Source organism: Tursiops truncatus, chromosome 1 (genome assembly GCF_011762595.2).
Source record: "Tursiops truncatus isolate mTurTru1 chromosome 1, mTurTru1.mat.Y, whole genome shotgun sequence".
In the NCBI taxonomy this organism is placed as follows: domain Eukaryota; kingdom Metazoa; phylum Chordata; class Mammalia; order Artiodactyla; family Delphinidae; genus Tursiops; species Tursiops truncatus.
The window spans coordinates 139,978,700-139,999,605 of NC_047034.1; the positions used below are offsets into that span (position 1 = coordinate 139,978,700).

The following is a 20,906-nucleotide window of genomic DNA, read 5'->3' on the forward strand; positions in this document are numbered from 1 at the left end:
TTCAACAAATATCAAGTGCTCAAGGTATGCAAAGTGCTATGCTACAAGCTGAGGATGGTGAATGAGACAGACATGGCTCCTGCCATCTTGACGTTTATTTACATCCTAGAAGGAGAACACAGATACAAAAGAATATAAAACAAGCAGAATACTACTAACATTAAAAATGTAGTCAGTGTTCTAAAGGAAACAAACAAGACAAGAATATAATACAGGGGTGGGGAAAAGGAGGAGGAGGACAAGAATCTTCTGTTTCTCGGTGAGGTATGAGGAGGCGACATTTAAGCTGAGACCAAAAGGATATGAAAAGCAAAGGCAGCTGTCATTCCAGACACGAGGAGCTAAAGACCTGATATGGGAAAGAGCTTGGCTTTTTCTGCGAAATGAGAGAAAAGCAGTGTGGCTGAAGCATAGTTGGTGAACGGGATACCAGCATCTGACAGGTTAGAGACAGAGGCAAGAGTCAGACCTTACAGGCCAGGGTAAATAATTGGCATTTTATCCTAAGTACAAGGAGAAGCCTTTAAAGAGTGACAGAGGTGTAGACAGATCTGATTAAGGTATAAGAGGACTGCTCTCTGCCGTGTGGCAGAGCTTGGCGAGGGGCAGAATTGGAGGTAAGGAAACCATTTGGGAGACCAGGGGAGAAGTAAGAGAAAGGTGTCAATGACAGGGGCTAGGAGGAAAAGAACGTTTGAGATATGTATTTTGAAGACAGAAAATGTGTCAACAGAATCAAGGGTAGAGGGAGGAGGAATGAAAAATGACTCCTAAGTCACTGAACAACTAGGAGGATTTTGAGATGGGAGGAAATGGCAGTGTAGCAGATGCTGTGATGGGACGCCAGATCGCATTTAGAGATAAAGGACTTACTACCTGAGCTGCTGGGAATGCCACCACCTGACAGCCCTCATCTATGGGGACTGCATCAGCTGAAAAGAACTGCTGCACCCATGGTCATACCACTTTCCCATGGAAACCCATATCCCAAGACTGTGTTGGGAGGTATAAAGATCCAGCCCTCACGCCCTAATGCAACACAGATCTGAGTAGTTATTCCACCTTCAGGACTTCCCATAAGATCAGCCGAGGTCTTCTCAGTTCTACATATTTTAAATCTAAAAGACTGAAGCATAAACATTTGGAATTAATCAGCATAGAGACAGTATTTAAAACCATGGGAATGGATGACATGAGAATGTAAGAAGAAGAGGAACAAGGACCAAGTACCAAAAAGCTTCTATGTTTAAGATCAAATAGCAGAATGAGGAATAATAGCCATGATAATAACTAACCATTTTGGAATGTTCTGAACATTTTAGATATACTAACTCCCTGAATCCTCATAAAACCCAATGAAGTATGTATTACTATTAGTCATACTTTACAGATGAGATGAGGCATAAGGAACTTAAGTAACTGGCCCATGGAAATGGTGGCAAACCCAAAGAGTCTGGCACCAAAGCCAGAACTCTTACCCTTTCTGTACTACCAGATGAGCAGACAGATAAGCAGCAGCCACTGAGGTAGAAGAAAACCAAAAGAATATGATGATTCAGCAGCCCAGAGAAGAGTTATAAGATATGTAAGAGGCATCCTGGATATGTGGTTCTGGAGCTTAGAATAAAGACCTGCACTGGAAACTCTGGGAAATTCAAGTAGAAGTGGTAGCTAAATCAAACAAAATTACCCAGGTAGTGTACAAAGTGAGAAGGGTACCCAAGACAGAAACTTGAGGAACATAAAACATTTAACGTATATATGGAGAAACAGAGGCATACAAACGAAACTGTGGAATAGTAACCAAGGATAAAATTAAAAAACAGAAAAACAAAGTACTCTAAGCCAGGAAAGTTGAGAGTAATAAACATTGTCATACATACAAGAACCCCTGATGATTTAATAAATCTAGGAAGGTAACAATCATCTATGGCCACCAAAAGTGAAAAACAACCAGGCAATCAGACTTTATTCACACCCTTAAGAAGTATAGGGCACTACCAAACATCAAACCTGAATCTGATCAAGCCTCTACCTCTAATTTCCAATTTATAGGAATTACAAGGATCAGAGAAACATGTCAAATCATTGCAGTCAAACAATGGTAAAGTCCAGATTGTAGGACACTTTACAAAACAAATGACCAGTTTCTTTAAAAAAAAAGAAAATAACTGGAAAAATCCCAAAATACATGGAGATTAAACAACACACTTCTAAATAACATGAGTCAAAGAAAAAATGTGAAGAGAAACTGAAAAATATTTTGAATTAAATGAAAATGAAAACACAACTTATCAAAATCTATGGGATGCAGCAAAGGCAGTGCTTAGAGGGAAAGTTATAGCCCTGAATGCATATATTAGAAAAGAAAGATCTAAAATCAATAATCTAAGTTCCCATTTTAGGAAACTAGAAAAAGAAGAGCAAATTAAATTCAAAGTAAGCAGAAGAAAAGAAATAAGAATTAGAGCAAAGGGAGTAACATCAGCAACATGGCAGAGTGAAACACTACCATGGTCTCTCCCCTTCAATCTACAACCAATAAAACATCCGTCCACAATGCACATATAAACAGCTCATACAACTCAATATCAAAAAAACAAACAACTCGATTTAAAAATGGGCAAAGACCTGAAAACACATTTCTCCAAAGACATGCATATGCCCAACAGGCATATGAAAAGATGCTCAACATCCCTAATCACCAGGGAAATGCAAATCAAAACCACAATGAGATGTCACCTCATTCCTGTCAGAATGGCTATCATCAAAAAGAACACAAATAACAAATGTTGGCGAGAATGTGGAGAAAAGGGAACCCTCATATGCTGTTGGGTGGGAATGTAAATTGGTACAGCTACTGGGGAAAACATCATGGAGGTTTCTCAAAAAAACTGAACTACCATATGACCATCAATTCCACTCCTGGGTATATATCCAAAGAAAAAATGAAAACACTAATCTGAAAAGATACATACATCCCAATGTTAATAGCAGCGTTATTTACAACTACCAAGATACAGAAGCAGGGCTTCCCTGGTGGCGCAGTGGTGGAGAATCTGCCTGCCAATGCAGGGGACACGGGTTCGAGCCCTGGTCCAGGAAGATCTCACATGCTGTGGAGCAACTAAGCCCGTGCACCACAACGACTGAGTCTTCACTCTAGAGACCACGAGCCACAACTACTGAAGCCCACGCGCCTAGAGCCTGTGCTCCGCAACGAGAAGCCACCACGATGGGAAGCCCATGCACTGCAACAAAGAGTAGCTCCTGCTCTATGCAACCAGAGAAAGCCGGCGCGCAACAACGAACACCCAACGCAGCCAAAAATAAATAAATAAAGTTTTAAAAAAAATTAAAAAAGACATGGAAGCGACCAAAGTGTCCATCAACAGATGAATGGATACCAGCCTTACAACAAATGTTAAATGAACTTCTCTAGGTGGGAAACACAAGAGAAAAAGACCTACAAAAACAAACCCAAAATAATTAAGAAAATGGCAACAGGAACATACATAAAGATGAATGGATAAAGAAGGTGTGTATATGTATGTGTGTGTGTATATACAACATTTATATTTATATATTACATTTTTATATATAATTTTTATATTTATATATTTTATATATTTATATTTATATAAAATTGACTACTACTCAACCATAAAAGAGAACAAACTTTGCCCATTTGCAGCAACATGGATGGATTCAGAAAGCATGATGCTAAGTGAAATAAGTCAGACAAAGAAAGACAAATACTGTATGATATCACTTATATGTGGAGCTTAAAAAAAATACAACAAACTAGTGAATATAACAGAAAAGAAGAAGACACACAGATATAGAGAACAAACTAGTGATTACCAGTGTGTGTATGTGGGCAATAATAGAGGTAGGGGACTGGGAAGTACAAACTACTGGTGTAAGAAAGGCTACGAAGATGTACTGTACAACACAGTAAATATAGCCAATATTCTGTAATAACTGTAAATGGACTATAATCTTTAAAAATTATATACAAATTTGAAAATTAAAAAAATAAAGAGGATGAATGATGTACCAAAAAAACCCTATTATCAAAATGGCAAGAAATAAGTACTGGCAAGGATGTGGGAACCCTCATACACTGTTAGTGGGAATGTAGATTGGTGCAGTCACTATGGAAAACAGTATGGAGAGTCCCACAAAATTACAAATAGAGCTGCCATATAATCTAGCTATCCCACTTCTGGGTAGTTATCCAAAGAATACAAAAACATTAATTCAAAAAGATACATGCACCCCTATGGTCACTGCAGCATTGTTTACAATAACAAAGATATGGAAACAATCTAAGTGCCCATCAACAGATGAATGGATAAAGAAGATGTGGAATATGTACAATGGAATACTACTCAGCCATTAAAAAAAATGAAATCTTAGCATTTCTGACAACATGGATGGACCTTGACGGTATTATGCTCAGTGAAATTAGTCAGACAGAGAAAGACAAATACCATACAATTTCACTCTTATGTGGAATATAAACAAACAAAATAAGAAAAACTAAAGCAAACAGAAACATGTAGATAGAAAAAACAGAGTAGTGTTTATCAGACAGGAAGAAGTGGAGGGGAGGGCAAAACAGGTAAAGGGGATCAACTGTATGGTGACAGAGGAAACTAAATTTTTGGTGGTGGGTACACCATATTTCTATACAGAAGTAGAAATATATTCTGTACGTGTAAAACTAGTAATGTTATAAACCAATGTTACCTCAGATCAATAAAGGAAAAAATCAATAAAACCATAAACTGGTTCTTTGACAAGACCAATAAAATCAGTAAGACTCTAGCCAGACTAAAATAAAGAGACAAATTACTAATATCAGAAATGAGAGAGAGGACATCACTACAGATCTCATGGACATTAAAAGGATATGATGGGGCTTCCCTGGTGGCGCAGTGGGTTTGAGTCCGTCCGCCTGCCAATGCAGGGGACACGGGTTCGTGCCCTGGTCCGGGAAGACCCCACATACCACGGAGCGGCTGGGCCCGTGAGCCATGGCCGCTGAGCCTGCCTGTCCAGAGCCTGTGCTCTGCAAGGGGAGAGGCCACAACAGTGAGAGGCCCGCGTACCACAAAAAAAAAAAAGAATATGATGGGCTTCCCTGGTGGTGCAGTGGTTGAAAAGCCACCGGCCAATGCAGGGGACATGGGTTCGAGCCCTGGTCTGGGAAGATCCCACATGCCGCAGAGCAGCTAAGCCTGTGCACCACAACTACTAAGCCTGCACTCTAGGGCCCACATGCCTCAACTACTGAGCCTGCATGCCACAGCTATTGAAGCCTGCACGCTTGGAGCCTGTGCTGCGCAGCAAGAGACGCCTCCGCAATGAGAAGCCTGTGCACTGCAACAAAGACCCAATGCAGCCAAAAATAAATAAATTTATTAATTTTTTAAAAGAAGGATATGAAAGGAATACTATGAACAGCTCTATGCCCACAAGTTTGATAACCTAAATTAAATGGACCAAATCCTTGAAAGGCACAATCTACCAAAACTCACACAAAAAGAAATAGACAATGTGAATGGATCTGTATCTATTAAAGAAATTGAATCAATAATTAATAACCTTCCAAAACAAAAAGCACCTGGATGGGTTCACTGGTGAATTCTACCAGACATTTAAGGAAGAAATTGTACCAGTTCTCTACAATTTCTTTCAGAGCATAGTAGCACAGTGGATACCTCCTAACTCATTCTTTGAGGCCAGCATTACCCTAACACCAGAACCACAGAGCACCTGGGACTTTCCTGGTGGAACAGTGGATAAGACTCCATACTCCCAATGCAGGGGGCCCGGGTTCAATCCCTGGTCAGGGGACTAGATCCCATATGCATGCCGCAACTAAGAGTTTGCAAGCCACAACTAAGGAGCCTGCATGCCGCAACTAAGGAGCCTGCCTGCCGCAACTAAGACCTGGTGCAACCAAATAAATAAAAAATAAAATAAAATAAGAAACAAACCACAGAGCTACTATGAAAGAAAACTATAGACCAATATCTCTCATGAACACAGATGCAAAAATCCTCAACAACAACAAAAAAAACTCAACAAAATATTAGCAAATCAAATCTAACCATGTATTTTTTCTTAGGCTGGGGGGGCTGCATTGGGTCTTTGTTGCTGCACACGGGCTTTCTCTAGTTGCAGCAAGCAGGGGCTGCTCTTCGTTGCAGTGCGTGGGCTTCTCATTGCAGTGTTTTCTCTTGTTGCACAGCACAGGCTCTAGGCACGCAGGCTTCAGTAGTTGTGGCAAGCGGGCTAAGTAGTTGTGGCTCATGGGCTCTAGAGCACGGGCTCAGTAGTTGTGGCACACAGGCTTAGTTGTTCCGCGGCATGTGGGATCTTCCCAGACCAGGGCTCGAACCCGTGTCCCCTTCATTGGCAGGCAGATTCTTAACCACCATGCCACCAGGGAAGTCCCAACAATGTATTTTAAAAGTACATGTATATCCTATTTAGCATGAATAACTAAAAGGATTAAAAAACTATTTTCTATACAGAAAAACTACAAAAGATTGACAGTGAAATAGAAGATTAAAACAATTATAAACCAACTAGATCTAACAGAAATCTACAGAACAACTCACCCAATAATGGCAGAATATATATTCTTCTCAAATGCACTTGGAACATTCTCCAAAATAGAGCATATATTGGGCCAAAAAACAAATCTCAATAAATTTTTTAAAACTGAAGTAAAGTATGTTCTCAAAGTACAGTTAAATGAATTTAAAAATTAATAACAAAGAAATCTGGAAATTCAAAAGTATTTGGAAATTAAACAATATATTCCTTAAAACGCAGTGGGTCAAAGAAGAAATCAAAAGGGAAAAATCAGAAAATAATTTGAGATGAATGAAAAATAAAGACAACATACAAAAACTTACAGGATGCAGCTAAAGCAGTGCTTGAAGGAAATTTATAGCTCTAATTGCATATATTTAAAAAAGAAGCTCTCAAATCAATAACCTAAACTTCTACCTTAAGACACAGGGCAAAGAAAAGCAAACCAAACACAAAATGAGCAGGAGGAAGGAAATAATAAAAATTATAATGAGAATTAATGAAATGGAGGACAGAAAAGAAAATAAAGTAAAAAAAAAAATGAATGAAATCAAAAGATGGTTTTTGAAAAGATCAACAAAGTTGACAAAACTTAGCTCTACTGACCAAGAAAAAAAGAGAACTCAAATTTCTAGAATGAGAATTGAAAGGGACAGAACTACTGACCTTGCAGAAATAAAATGAATTGTAAAGAAATATCATGAACAGACTGTATGCTGATAAATATGATAATTTAAATGAAATGGATAAGTTCACAGAATAACACAAACTACCAAAGCTACTGAAGAAGAAACAGACAATATGAATAGACCTATAACAAGTAAACAGATTGAATTAATCATCAAAAAACTATCCACATAAAGAGGCCAAGAGGGCTTTACTGTTGAAATCTACCAAACATTTAAAGAAGAATACACACCAATTCTTCACAAACTCCTCTAAAAAAAAAAAAGAAAGAACACTTCCCAATTCATTGAGGTCAGTTTTATCCTGATGCCAAAAATCCATATAAAGACATCACAAGAACAGAATATCACAGACCAAAATCCTTTTAAATTATGGATGCAAAAATCTTCATCAAATTACCAGCAAACTGAATCTAGTAATAAACAAAAAGATTTATACAATGTGACCAAGTGGGATTTATCCCAGAAAAGCATGGATTAACATCCAAAAGCAAATTAATGTAATACACCACATTAAAAGAATAAAAAACAAAACCCACGTGAACATTTCAACAAATGCAGAAAAAGCCAACACCCTCTTCCTGATGAATACATTCAACAAACTAAAATAGAAGGGAACCTCCTCAGCCTGTTAAGGGCAATTACAAAAAACCCAAAGCTAAAATCACTCTTAATGGTAAAAGACTAGATGCTTTCCCCCTAAGATCAGGAAAAGAAAAGGGTGAATGTTTCAATACTTCAACTTTGTATTGGAGGTTCTAGCCAGGGAAGTTGGACAAGAAAATCAAATAAAAGGCATCCAAATTGGAAAGGAAGAAGTAAAACCATTTCCATTTGCAGATGACATGATCTTGTATACAGAAAATTCTAAGAAATCCTTTAAACTATTAGAACACATAAATCAATTCAGCAAGTTTCCAGGGTATATGATTAACATAAAAAATCAATTGTAGGGACTTCCCTGGTGGTCCAGAGGTTAAGACTCCGTGCTTTCAATGCAGGGGGCACGGGTTTGATTCCTGGATGGGGAACTAAGATCCTACATGCCGCATGGCACAGCCTAATAAAAATTTTAAAAATAATTTTAAAAAATCAATTGGATTTCTGTACACTAAAAATGAACAATCCAAAAATGAAATTAAGAAAGCAATTGTGTAACAGGATCAAGAATAAAATACTTAGAAATAAATTTAACAAAGATGTAAACTTATACCCATAAATTAGAAAACATTGTTGAAATAAATTAAAGATCTATTTTAAATAAATAGAAAGCTCTCCCATGCTCATGTATTAAGGATTTCAGATCGTTAAGATGGTAAAACACTGGTGAAAATAACTAAAGATGATCTAAATAAATAGAAAGACATCATATTCATGGATCAGAAGACTTAATGCTGTTAGGATGGCAATAATCCCCAAATTGATTGTACATATTTGATGCAATTCCTATTCAAATCCCAGCTGGACTGTTTGTAGAAATTGACAAGTCAATTCTCAAATTCACATGGAAATATCAGGAACCCAGAATAACCAAAACAATCCTGAAAAAGGTGAACAAAGTTGGAAGACTCACACTTAACAATTTCAAAACTCACTACAAAGCAAACAGTAATCAAGCTACTTGGTACTGACATAAGGATAGACACATCGATCAATGGAATAGAATTGAGAGTACAAAAATAAACCCATACATCAATGGTCAACTGATTTCCAACAAGGATGCCAAGACTATTCAACACAAAAAAAAGAACAGCCTTTTTAACAAATAGTGCTGGGACAACTGTATAGCCACATGCAAAATAATGAAGCTGGACCCTTACACCTCATGCCAAAAATTATTTCAAAATGGACCAAAGTACTAAACATAAGAGTGAAAGCAATGAAACTCTTAAAAGAAAATGTAGGTGTAAAATCTTTAGGACTTTGCAATGGCTTTGGCAATGGATTCTTAGATATGATACCAAAAGCATAAGCAACAAAAGATAAATTGGACTTCATCAAAATTAAAAACTTCTGTGAGTAAAAGGACACTATCAACTAAGTGAAAAGACAATCTATAGAATGGGAGAAAATAACTGCAAACCATGTTTGATGAGGGACATATCTTACAACTCAATAATAAAAGACAAATGATCTAATAAGAAATAGGCAAAAAATCTGAATAGAGCCTTCTCCAAAGAGAATAAACAAATGGCCAACAAGAACATGAAAAAATGCTCAATATAATTAGTCACTAGGGAAATGTAAATCAAAATCACAATAGATGCCACTTCACATCCACCAGGATGGCTATCAGAAAGTCAGATAACAAGTTTTGATGAGGATGTGGAGAAATCTGAACTCTTGTAACACTGCTGGTGGGAACATAAAACGGTGCAGCCACTTTGGAAAAGAGTTTGGAAGTTCCTCAGAAAGTTAAACACAGCAATTCCACTCCTGGGTATACACCCAAATCCAGCACTTCCATTTTATCCAGCAATTAATCCAGCAATTCCACTCCTGGGTATACACCCAAAAGAAATAAAAACATATGCCCACACACAAATGTGTACACTAATGTTTATAGTAGCATTATTTACAATAGCCAAAATGTAAAAACAACCCAATGTTCATCAACTGAGAAATGAATAAAAAGGGGTACATCAATACAGTGGGATATTATGCAGCCATAAAAATTCAGTCGTGATTGATGTTACAACATGGATGAACCTTGACAATACTATGTTGAGTGAAAGAAGCCAGACACAAGAGGCCACATGTTGAATGATTCCATTTATATTAAATGTTCAGAAAAGGCAAATCCGTACAGGTAGAAAGTAGATTATGACTGCTTAAAACTAGGGTGGAATGGATAAGGAGATTTTTTTTAAGGTGATGAAAATTGACTGTGATGATGGCTGCACAAATCTGTGAATATACTAAAAAAATAAAAAAAATAACTGAATTGTATACTTTAAATGGATGAATTATACAGTACGTGAATTTTATCTCAATAATGTGTTACCCCCCAAAATTTTTCATTAAGAAAAAACTGTAACATTGCAAATTAAACATAGCTCTTTGAAAGCCCCACTACAATAGGAGGTAAAGGAAAAAAATTTAAAGGTTCATATTCACAAAGAAAAGAATGGGAGATGAGACTATAGCAAGAGCAGGGCAAGCCCAGATGTAAGACAATTTCCATCAAGGGATCCCAGAAAGATTCGGAGAACCAACCTCCACACAAATAAAATGGGAATAACTTCTGTATTTCTCACCGGGTTGCTGTGAGGAGCAAAACAGGAATTATATGTGAAAGTGCTTTTCAAATAGTAAAGTGCTATAAAAGTACACTATAAAGGAGCCTTATCATTACCTTGCCAAGTCATGACCCCAACGAATTGATCAGCTAATTCCTGAGGGAAACTCCAATGCTCCGGAAGACAAAGTGTTCCATCAGATCTTTCAGAACACAATTTCTCCAGGTTAGCAACCAGGACATTCAGGCAGATGTTGACCAAAGAGTAGGGAGACGCCTCCTCCTAGCAAACAAACCCCCAAAGAAATTTGTTAGAACACATCTATAAAAATACAACATAAAAGTGGTCATGCCATACATCAAACTACTTAATGAGGATATCTTAAGATACATTTTCCTCACTCTAATGATTTATATGTAATGAAACTACCTTATTCCAACTATTAACTGAATGGAAGACACTTCTATCTGTTGTAGCTTCTGTTGTATTTTTTAAAAAAATTAAGTTCTCTCAACCCTTCACTTATCTCCTGTTCTCTGCCAGCCACTGAAAATACAGGGATGAGTAAGATATAGTTCTAATCCTTTGGGAGCTAACAGTTTAGTGTGGAATACATCCAATAAATCTGACGATTTCATACAACATAAGGGACTAATCAAGCAGAAATCACATGGTCATTCATTCAACAAATATTTATTGAATGGTTACTACATGCCAGAGGATAAGAAGCCCTGCCTATTCCCACCCTCATAAGTGTTCACACTGTAAAACGTTGCTATACCCAGGAGGTTGCAGAAGTATTAGAACTGACAGATGTAAAACATCTTCTCTAAGAGACTAGCATTTGTTCATTCTACAAATATTTGAGGGACTTCCTGGTGGTCCAGTGGCTAGGACTCCATGTTCCCAATGCAGGGGCCCTGGGTTCGATCCCTAGTCAGGGAAGTAGATCCCACATGCCTCAACTAAGAGTTCTCATGTTGCAACTACGGATCCCACATGCTGCAACCACGACCCGGTGCAGCCAAATAAATAAATTTTTAAAAATATATATTTGAAAGGTATGGCACTCAGACATGAAGAGAGAGTGATTAGCCAGAGATTGCATTTTTGTCAAAGGTTTCAACATGCAATACATTCACTGACCTCCACCTCACTTTTAACTGATTGAATTCCCTCCATAGTCCGAAGTATAAATTACTCCTTTACACATATCCTCAACTCCTTGTTCCCTCTCCTCCATTACACTCTAAGACATTCTCCTGGAAGAACTTCACTGTTCACCTTTTTTATGGCAACACCCAGCAGCTAATCATCTATGAAGAGGGGAAGAGGGGACTTCCCTGGTGGTCCAGTGGTAAAGAATCCACCTTACCATGCAGGAGACCTGGGTTCGATCCCTGGTCAGGGAACTAAGATCCCACATGCCACGGGGCAATTAAGCCCACGCGCCACACCTACTGAGCTCCCACACCTCAACTAGAGCCCATGTATCCCAAACTACAGAGCTCACGTGCCCCAAACTACAGAGCCCACACACCCTGGAACCTGCAGGCCACAACTAGATAGAAGCCCGTGCACCACAATGAAAGATCCCACATGCCTCAATGAAGACCCTGTGTGCCGCAACTAAGACTCAACACACCAAAAATAAATAAATAAATATTTTTTAAAAAAAGAAGAAGAGGGGAAGAGTCACACAACATAGTATGTCATGGAAAATTCATAAACATTAACTTCAAATGAGCCCTCAGTAGCTGGAAATCCTTCAAGGTCTCTTTAGACAGGGCATTTTCTCACCATCAGGCAAGAATTATTTCATGCCTTCTACTTGTTCCTCAAACCCATTTCATGCTGGTAACAGAATCTGACTCACTTCAGTGAGAAAAATGAAGCCACCTCACCATCAAATTTAGTTTGGAACTGCATGCATCTTTTCCTTGGTCTCCTCTTATACGGAAAACATGTACCTCCTTGCAAAGACCAACACTTCCACGTGTGCTGGCTGGATTTCATCCCTCCTGCCTTAGCCCCTCCTTGTTATTTCTTCATTCATGCACATCTTCAAACTCTCCTTCTCAAATGGATCATTCTTTTTTTTTTTTTGGCCAGGCCACACAGCTTGCGGGATCTTAGTACCCTGAGCAGGAACTGAACCTGAGCCCAGGCAGTGAAAGCACCAAGTCCTAACCTCTGGACCACCAGGGAATTCCCATCAAATGGATCACCCCTTTTTTTTTTTTCCAATAAATTTATTTATTTTTGGCTATGTTGGGTCTTCATTGCTGTGGTGGGCTTTCTCTAGTTGCGGTGAGCAGAGGTTTCTCTTCGTTGCAGTGTGCGGGCTTCTCATTGCAGTGGTTTCTCTTGTTGCAGAGCACAGGCTCTAGGCACACAGGCCTCAGTAGTTGTGGCACGCGGGCTTCAGCAGTTGTGGCACTGGGCTCAGCAGTTGTGGCTCGTGGGTTCTAGAGTGCAGGCTCAGTAGTTGTGGCACACAGGCTTAGTTTCTCTGCAGCATGTGGGATCTTCCCAGACCAGGGCTCGAACCTGTGTCCCCTGCACTGACAGGCAGATTCTTAACCACTGCGCCACCAGGGAAGCCCCTGGATCACTCTTAACATACAATTTATGCTCTATTATTTGCCTTAAAAACAAAAGCCTTCTGTTGACCCCCACATCCTCTTCAACCATATTTCTTCAGTAAGTTTACTCTGCACGCTGTAATCACTATCCTGTTATTCATTTTTGTTTTTCTTTTAACTGCGGTATAATTTACATATAGCAAAAAAATTACTTTTTGGTGTAGTTAGTTCAACGAGTTTTGACTGATGCATACAGTCGTGTACTACCACCATAATAAAGATATAGAACAGTTCCATGACCCAAAAATTCTCTAGTGTCCCTTTGCAGACAATCCCTCCCACCAACCCCAAGCAACCACTTATCTTCGTTCTGTCCCCAGTGTTCTGCCTTCTCCAAAATGTCATATAAGTAGAATCATTAAGTAACTGGGCCTTTTGAATCTGACATCTTTCATTTTGCATAATGCATTTAACAAAGATTCATCTGTGTTGCTACATGTTTTTGTAATTCGTTCCCTTTTATTGCTGAGAAGCATTCCACTGCAATGAATATACCACAATTTCTTTATTCACCAACTGAAGGGCATCTAGATTACTTGAAGTTTTTGACAATTTTGAATAAAGCTGCTATAACTATTCACAAAGTCTTGTGGGAACACAGTTTTCATTTTTCTTGGGTAGTTACCTAAAAATGGGATTCCTGGGTCCCTGGAATTCAACACTTCCTACATGTTAAGCATGTATTTAACTTTACATAACAGAGTGCTAACCCGTTCTTAGAATGTGACTGTACTATTTTGCATTCCCAAAAGAACATATGAGAGTTTCAACTGCTCCAAATCCTCGCCATTTCAGAATTCATGTCAGAAAGGAGCCAACAAAGCAAAAAAATTCCCTGAAACAGTCTCAGCGGACTTTTACTTGGGTCTCATACCCAGAATTGGTTCATATGCCCATGTGAAAATGGAAATTCTGCTTCCTGTGGGTAATTTCTCTAGATCTATCTTCCAGGTTACTATTTCTTTATTCTGTGGCATTTAGTTCTTCATTGTTGAATTGTATATTGTTCTTTTTTCATTTTTATTTCATCTTTTATTTCTTTAATAAATTTTAAATACACTTATTTTATACTGTTTTGGTAATACCATTTTCTGAAGTCCCTGGGAATCTAATTCTGTTAGTTATTGATTCTGTTGATTTTTTTAAGATTTTTTTTTTAATGTGGACCATTTTTAAAGTCTTTATTAAGTTTGTTTCAATATTGCTTCTGCTTTACGTTTTGGTTTTCTGGCTGTGAGGCATGTGGGATCTTAGCTCCCTGACCAGGGACTGAACCTGCACCCCCTGCATTGGAAGGCAAAGTCTTAACCATTGGACCACCAGGGAAGTCCCTCTGTTGACTCTTAATCATAGAGGTTCATGTTTTATAATTTAAGATTGTGAGCTAATTTTTTTTTTTTTAAGGCCACACAGCATGGCATACAGGATCTTAGTTCCCTGACCAGGGATCAAACCCATGCCCCCTGCATTGGGAGTGCAGAGTCTTAACCACTGGACTGTCAGGGAAGTCCATGAGCTAATCTTTAGTGAGAGTTTACTAGACTCCTGTGAAGCCTGGGAAGAAGATATGTCACATCAGAGAGATTATGCTAAATGCTACTTACTTAGGAGCATCACCAGGGGCCATTTTGATAATTTCTCAGCTACACATTTCCTGAACCAAGCTAGAAATGTCAGTGAAAACCCTTAGTCTGTATGAGGACAGACCTGTCATAGCAAATTTTTAGGACACATTTTTCTCACTCAAAATCCAAGCCAAAACTGACAAGCTTCCCTGTTTCCCTTTCCCATAAGCAGATTGTTTTAGACCTACCATTTCACTGAAGTATGACCAGGCTTTGTCAACCCATGTTTACATATACACATATATATGTATATATTACAGTTCACAGTCTCCATTCAAACTTCCCGCTGGCTTTTGGCAAATGTCTAGTCTCTAATCTTTGGTTATTTTAGGGCCTGCTTACAGTGGTGATTTCCAGCTTCTTTGAATTGGGTGGGGATGCTCGGGATTTTCCTTACTTTGCATTTGAAAGTGTTTGTTATATTTTATCCAGAATATTTCCTTTTAAGACTTTATGACATTATTTGCCATATTATTGGACATGGCAGCCTCGTTTTCAAAATACAGTAAAGGGGACTTCCCTGGTGGTGCAGTGGTTAAGACTCCGTGCTCCCAATGCTGGAGGCCGGGGTTCAATCCCTGTCAGGGAACTAGATCCCACATGCATGCTGCAACTAAGAGTTCACATGTCACAACTAAGGAGCCCATGTGCTGCAACTAAAGACCCAGCAAAAGCAAATAAATATTTTTTAAATACAGTAAAGATTAAATCCATATAAAAGATGTTTAGAACATATGTAAAATATTTAAATAATATAATAAAATATAAAACAATATAAATATTTTTAGATATGGGGATATATGTATATGTATAGCTGATTCACTTTGTTATAGAGCAGAAATTAACACACCACTGTAAAGCAATTATACTCCAATAAAGATGTTAAAGATAAATAAATAGGGGGCTTCCCTGGTGGCGCAGTGGTTGAGAGTCCGCCTGCCGATGCAGGGGACACAGGTTCGTGCCCAGGTCTGGGAAGATCCCACATGCCGCGGAGCGGTTGGGCCTGTGAGCCATGGCTGCTGAGCCTGCGCGTCCGGAGCCTGTCTCCGCAACGGGAGAGGCCACAACAGTGAGAGGCCCACGTACCGCAAATAAATAAATAAATAGATAGATAGATAAATAAATAAATAATAAAAATAAAAAGAACTCGAACACAGTAAAATATATATATATATAAATACTTTTAAAACATTCTTGTATTCACCACACAGCTTAAATAGAATATACCAAATTTTTGAAGTTCCTTGTATACCCTTCCCTGATGCTACTCCTCATCCCTTCACCCAGAGGTAATCATTATCCTGAATACTGTTTAGTTCTGCATGTTTTTGAACTTTATATAAATAGAATTATACTACAGTATTCTGTTACTGGTTTTTGATTTATAAATCAGTAGCATGTTTTAGAGATTGATTTCCCATCAAGACCACTAATGACTAACGACTCTGCCTCTATAATATCTAACTACTGATTACATGATTCTAAATATTATCTATAAATCCAATGAATTCTAGATTACTACCTCCAGGTCAGATCTCTCTTTAAGCCACAGTGTTAGATAACCAGTTGTCTCCTTGACATATCTACTTAACTGTGTCACAAATACTTCAAACTCACCATGTATGAAACTGAACTTCCCCGGTCTTTCCCTACTCAGTAAACAGCATCACATCTACTCAGCTGCTTAATCTTTACTGACATTTCCTTACCCTTAATCAACATCCCACACAAGACAGACATCCAATAAATTAGCAAATCCTGTTGGTTCTACTTGTGCCAGACATCTTCCATTTGCTACCTACCTCACACCCAGACCCACTCCTTAATCTTCTCTACCTCTACTCTGAGGTGACTTGTGTGGAATCACTTCAGATAATTTCCCCAGCTCTTTCTCTTTTAAAGTACCCTGGGCTGGCTATGTCTCCCTCATCACTCCTCTAAAATCAGTCCTCTCTCCTGCTACTGACTAAAGGTTTGCATTCTTCTGAAGTTTTTTTTTTTTTTAATATTTATTTATTTATTTGGCTGCACCAGGTCTTACTTATGGCACGCGGGATCTCCATTGCCACCTGCAAGATCTTCATTACAGCATGCGGGATCTTTAGTTCCGCATGTGAGATCTTCAGTTGAGGCCAGTGGGACCATCACTTGTGGCCTGCAGGCTCTTAGTTGCAGCATGTGGGATCTAGTTCCCTGACCAGGAATTGAACCCAGGCCTCCTGCATTGGGTCGTGGAGTCTTAACCAGTGCACCACCAGGAAAGTCCCCCCAAAATTCTTATGTTGAAATCTAACCTCTAATTTGATGATATCTGGAGGGAGGAACCTCAGGAAGTCATTAGGTCACGAGGGTGAAGCCCTCACTGAATGGAAGTAGTGCCCCTATCAGAGAGACCCCAGAGAGTTCCCTTGTCCTTTCTGCCATGTGAGAACACGGTAAAAAGATGTATATGAACCAGGAATTGGGCTCTCACCAGACACCAAATCCCCAGCACCTTGATCTTGGACTTCCTAGCTTCCAGAACAGTGAGAAATAAATTTATGTTGTTTATAAGTCACCCAGTCTACAGTATTTTAGTTATAGCGGCCCAGATGAACTAAGATATTCCTTCTGAGAGGTCCTTTGGGCCTAGGGGTGGCAATAGCTACTGTTACTGGACATTGAGTAGTATATTATTGTGGTTTTCCATACCTCTCCCTTATCTTTGGAAGTAGTCCCTTAATTAAACTCTCATTAAATTATCCCTATTCTGAATGTGTCATCTATTTCCTGCTGTGAGTATGACTGTTAAACCTCCCAAATAAATTTCTAGTTCATCCCCTTCTTTCTAGCTCCACTACTAATTTCTAATCCAAGTCACTACCATATCTTTTCCTAGAATACTAAAAAACTGCAAATTAGTTTCTCTACTTTCACTCTTAATCCTTTTCCAATCCATCTCTACCCAGAGTTTAGACTCATCATTTCTAAAATATAAACAGTACTATATAACTCTCCTAATGAACATGCTTTAATGGGTACAAGGTAAAAAAACAAAACAAAACAAAAGCTGCATTTTATATACAACTGACAATTAATTGGAAAATTAAATTTAAAAAATTTACAATAGCATTTTTGTTTTCTTTTGATTTGATTTTTGGCCACACCATGTGGCATGCGAGATCTTAGTTCCCCAACCATGGATCAAACCCGTGCCCCCTGCGCTTGGGAGCGCAGAGTCTTAACCACTGGGCTGCCAGGGAATTCCCCACAATAGCACTTTAAAAACCTCAGTGGGGACTTCCCTGGCGATCTAGTGGTAAAGAATCTGCCTTCTGGGCTTCCCTGGTGGCACAGTGGTTGAGAGTCGGCCTGCCGATGCAGGGGACACGGGTTCGTGACCCGGTCCGGGAGGATCCCACATGCTGCAGAGCAGTTGGGCCTGTGAGCCATGGCCACTGAGCCTGCGTGTCTGGAGCCTGTGCTCTGCAACGGGAGAGGCCACAACAGTGAGAGGTCCGCGTACCGCAAAAAAAAAAAAAAAGAATCCGCCTTCCAATGCAGGGGACCAGGGTTCGATCCCTGGTCAGGGAACTAGGATCCCGCATGCCACAACTACTGAACTTGAGCGTCTCAACAAGAAAGCCTGTGTGCCCCAAACTACAGAGCCCACGTGCCCTGGAGCCTTTGTGCCACAACCAGAGAGAGAAAACCTGCATGCCACAACTAAAGAGAAGCCCGTGCACCGCAATGAAAGATCCTGCATGACTCAATGAAGATCGTGTGGGCTTCCCTGGTGGCGCAGTGATTGAGAGTCCGCCTGCCGATGCAGGGGACACGGGTTCGTCCCCCGGTCCGGGAAGATCCCACATGCCACGGAGCGGCTGGGCCCGTGAGCCATGGCTGCTGAGCCTGCACGTCCGGAGCCTGTGCTCCGCAACGGGAGAGGCCACAACAGTGAGACCCGCATACCGCAAAAAAAAGAAAAAAAAAAAAAGATCATGTGTGCTGCAACTAAGACCCAATGCAGACAAAATAAATAAATAATAAATTTTTAAAAAATAATTGAACAAAAATTTAAAAATTAAAACCTCAGGGAATTCCCTGGCGGTCCAGTGATTAGGAATATGTACTTCCACTGCTGGGAGCACGAATACAATCCCTGATCAGGGAACTAAGGACCCGCATGCCCCAAGGCATGGTCCCCCCTAAAAAAAAATCTGTTTTAAAAACCTCACATATAGGCCTGACTCAGGAAGACGACAAAAATCTAAATACAATAGTATCCATAAAGTTTAGCTTACAATAAAATATGGTAAGAATCAGGACAGAAAATAAAATTAGTCAACAGAAACAGACCCAGGGAATCCCCTGGAGGTCCAGTGGTTAGGACTCCGTGCTTTCACTGTCACTGCCTAGGGTGCGGGTTCAATCCCTGGTCAGGGAACTGAGATCCCACAAGCTGCGCAATGCCAGGAAGGGAGGGGGGGAGGAAGGAACCCAGAAATAACATAATTAGCAGACAAGAACTTTAAAACAGATATTATAATTCATGGATATAGAGGAGAATATGAATATAATGAGGGAATAAATATGCAATCTCAACACAGAAGTGCAAGATCTGAAAAAGACCCAAATGGAACTTTCAGAGTTGAAAAATACATTATTTAATGTAAACAACACATTAGATGATATTATCAACAGATTAGATACTACAAAATTAAAGATAAGTGAAGTTGAAGGTAGCGCAATAGAAACTATCTAAACTGAAACAGAAAAAGTCTGGGAAAAAAAAAGTGGAGAATCATAGAACTCCAAGGGACAATCTTAAGCAGTTTAATACAAATGCATAATTAAAACTCCAGAAGAGAGGAGTTATTGGGGAAGAAAAAATATTTTAAGAAATAATGGTCAAGGAGGACAATGTCCTACACTTGGAATCTATGAAATTATTTTACAGTGTAATATTTATTGAATTACACAGTTAATTCACCAGGTACAAAGAACAACAAACTTAATAGCTTTCTTTTTTAAAAAGTCAAAAAATATTGACTTTAGATACAAAATATAAACCCACTGATCCCAGAGGCAAAAATGGACCCAAAGTGAAATAAACAAAAGATACCACAACATAATAAATGTCTAGAAACCAACAATAAAGAGAAAAACCTTAAGACTGGGGGAGGGGGGAACCAGAGGTAATGTGGACACAGTTTAAAAAAAAAAAAAAGGAAGTATGACCACTAAATTTTCATCAGAAGCAATACTAGCCAGAAGACAATGAAATAACATTTTCAGGGATTTCCCTGGTGGGCCAGCGGTTACGACTCCACGCTCCCAATGCAGGGGGCCCAGGTTTGATCCGTGGTCAGGGAACTAGATCCCATGTGCCACAACTAAGAGTTAGAATGCCACAACTAAAGATGTCGCATGCCACAACTAAGAACCAGTGCAGCCAAATAAATAAATATTAAAAAAAAAAGAAAAACTAAGTGCAATGAAAATACCTTTCAGAAATAAAAGTAAAATAAAGACATTTTCAGACTTTTTTTCTTATTTCCTAATTCCTTTAAGAAATAATTGATTGATCAAAGAAAAAGTAAAAACAATATATTGTGCAATTTCTAACATGGAGAAGTAAAATGTATTATTTCAAAAGTACAAAGTACAGGAAAGAGGTTAGAAAATGAAAGAATACTGTTGTAAGGTGAAGCGATATATTTAAAAGTAGACTGCGGTAAGTCAAACATGTATATTTTAAAACCTGGAGCTGTGACTCTCAAACTTAGAACCCCTTTATACTCTTAAAAATTGTATTACATCTTTCAACATTTTCTGCATTAAAACTAAGAAATCTTTAAAATATGTATTAATTCATTTAGAAATAATAAAAGTTAAAATAAAAATCAAATGTTGACACAAAGAACATTTTTTTTTTTTTTGGCCACACCGTGTGGCTTGCAGGATCTTAGTTCCCAGACCAGGGATTGAACCCTGGCCTCGGCAGTAAAAGCACCAAGTCCTAACCACTGGACCTCCAGGGAATTCCCAAGAAAGAACATTTTTTTAAAACAGCTATATTTTCAAAAAGAATTTTTAAAAGTTTAGTGACAACGG

At 38.8% G+C, this 20,906-nt stretch overlaps 1 protein-coding gene across 1 annotated transcript in view; it reads right to left on the reverse strand.

Annotated features, from left to right (window-relative positions):
* The window catches only part of ZYG11A (zyg-11 family member A, cell cycle regulator), a 57,770-nt gene that overhangs the window by 32,262 nt on the left and 4,602 nt on the right, over window positions 1–20,906 (reverse strand). The window contains exon 2 of the mRNA XM_019937781.2: window positions 10,654–10,819. Coding sequence (XP_019793340.1) covers window positions 10,654–10,819 — 166 coding nt within the window. The remainder of the gene's footprint in view (window positions 1–10,653; window positions 10,820–20,906) is intronic.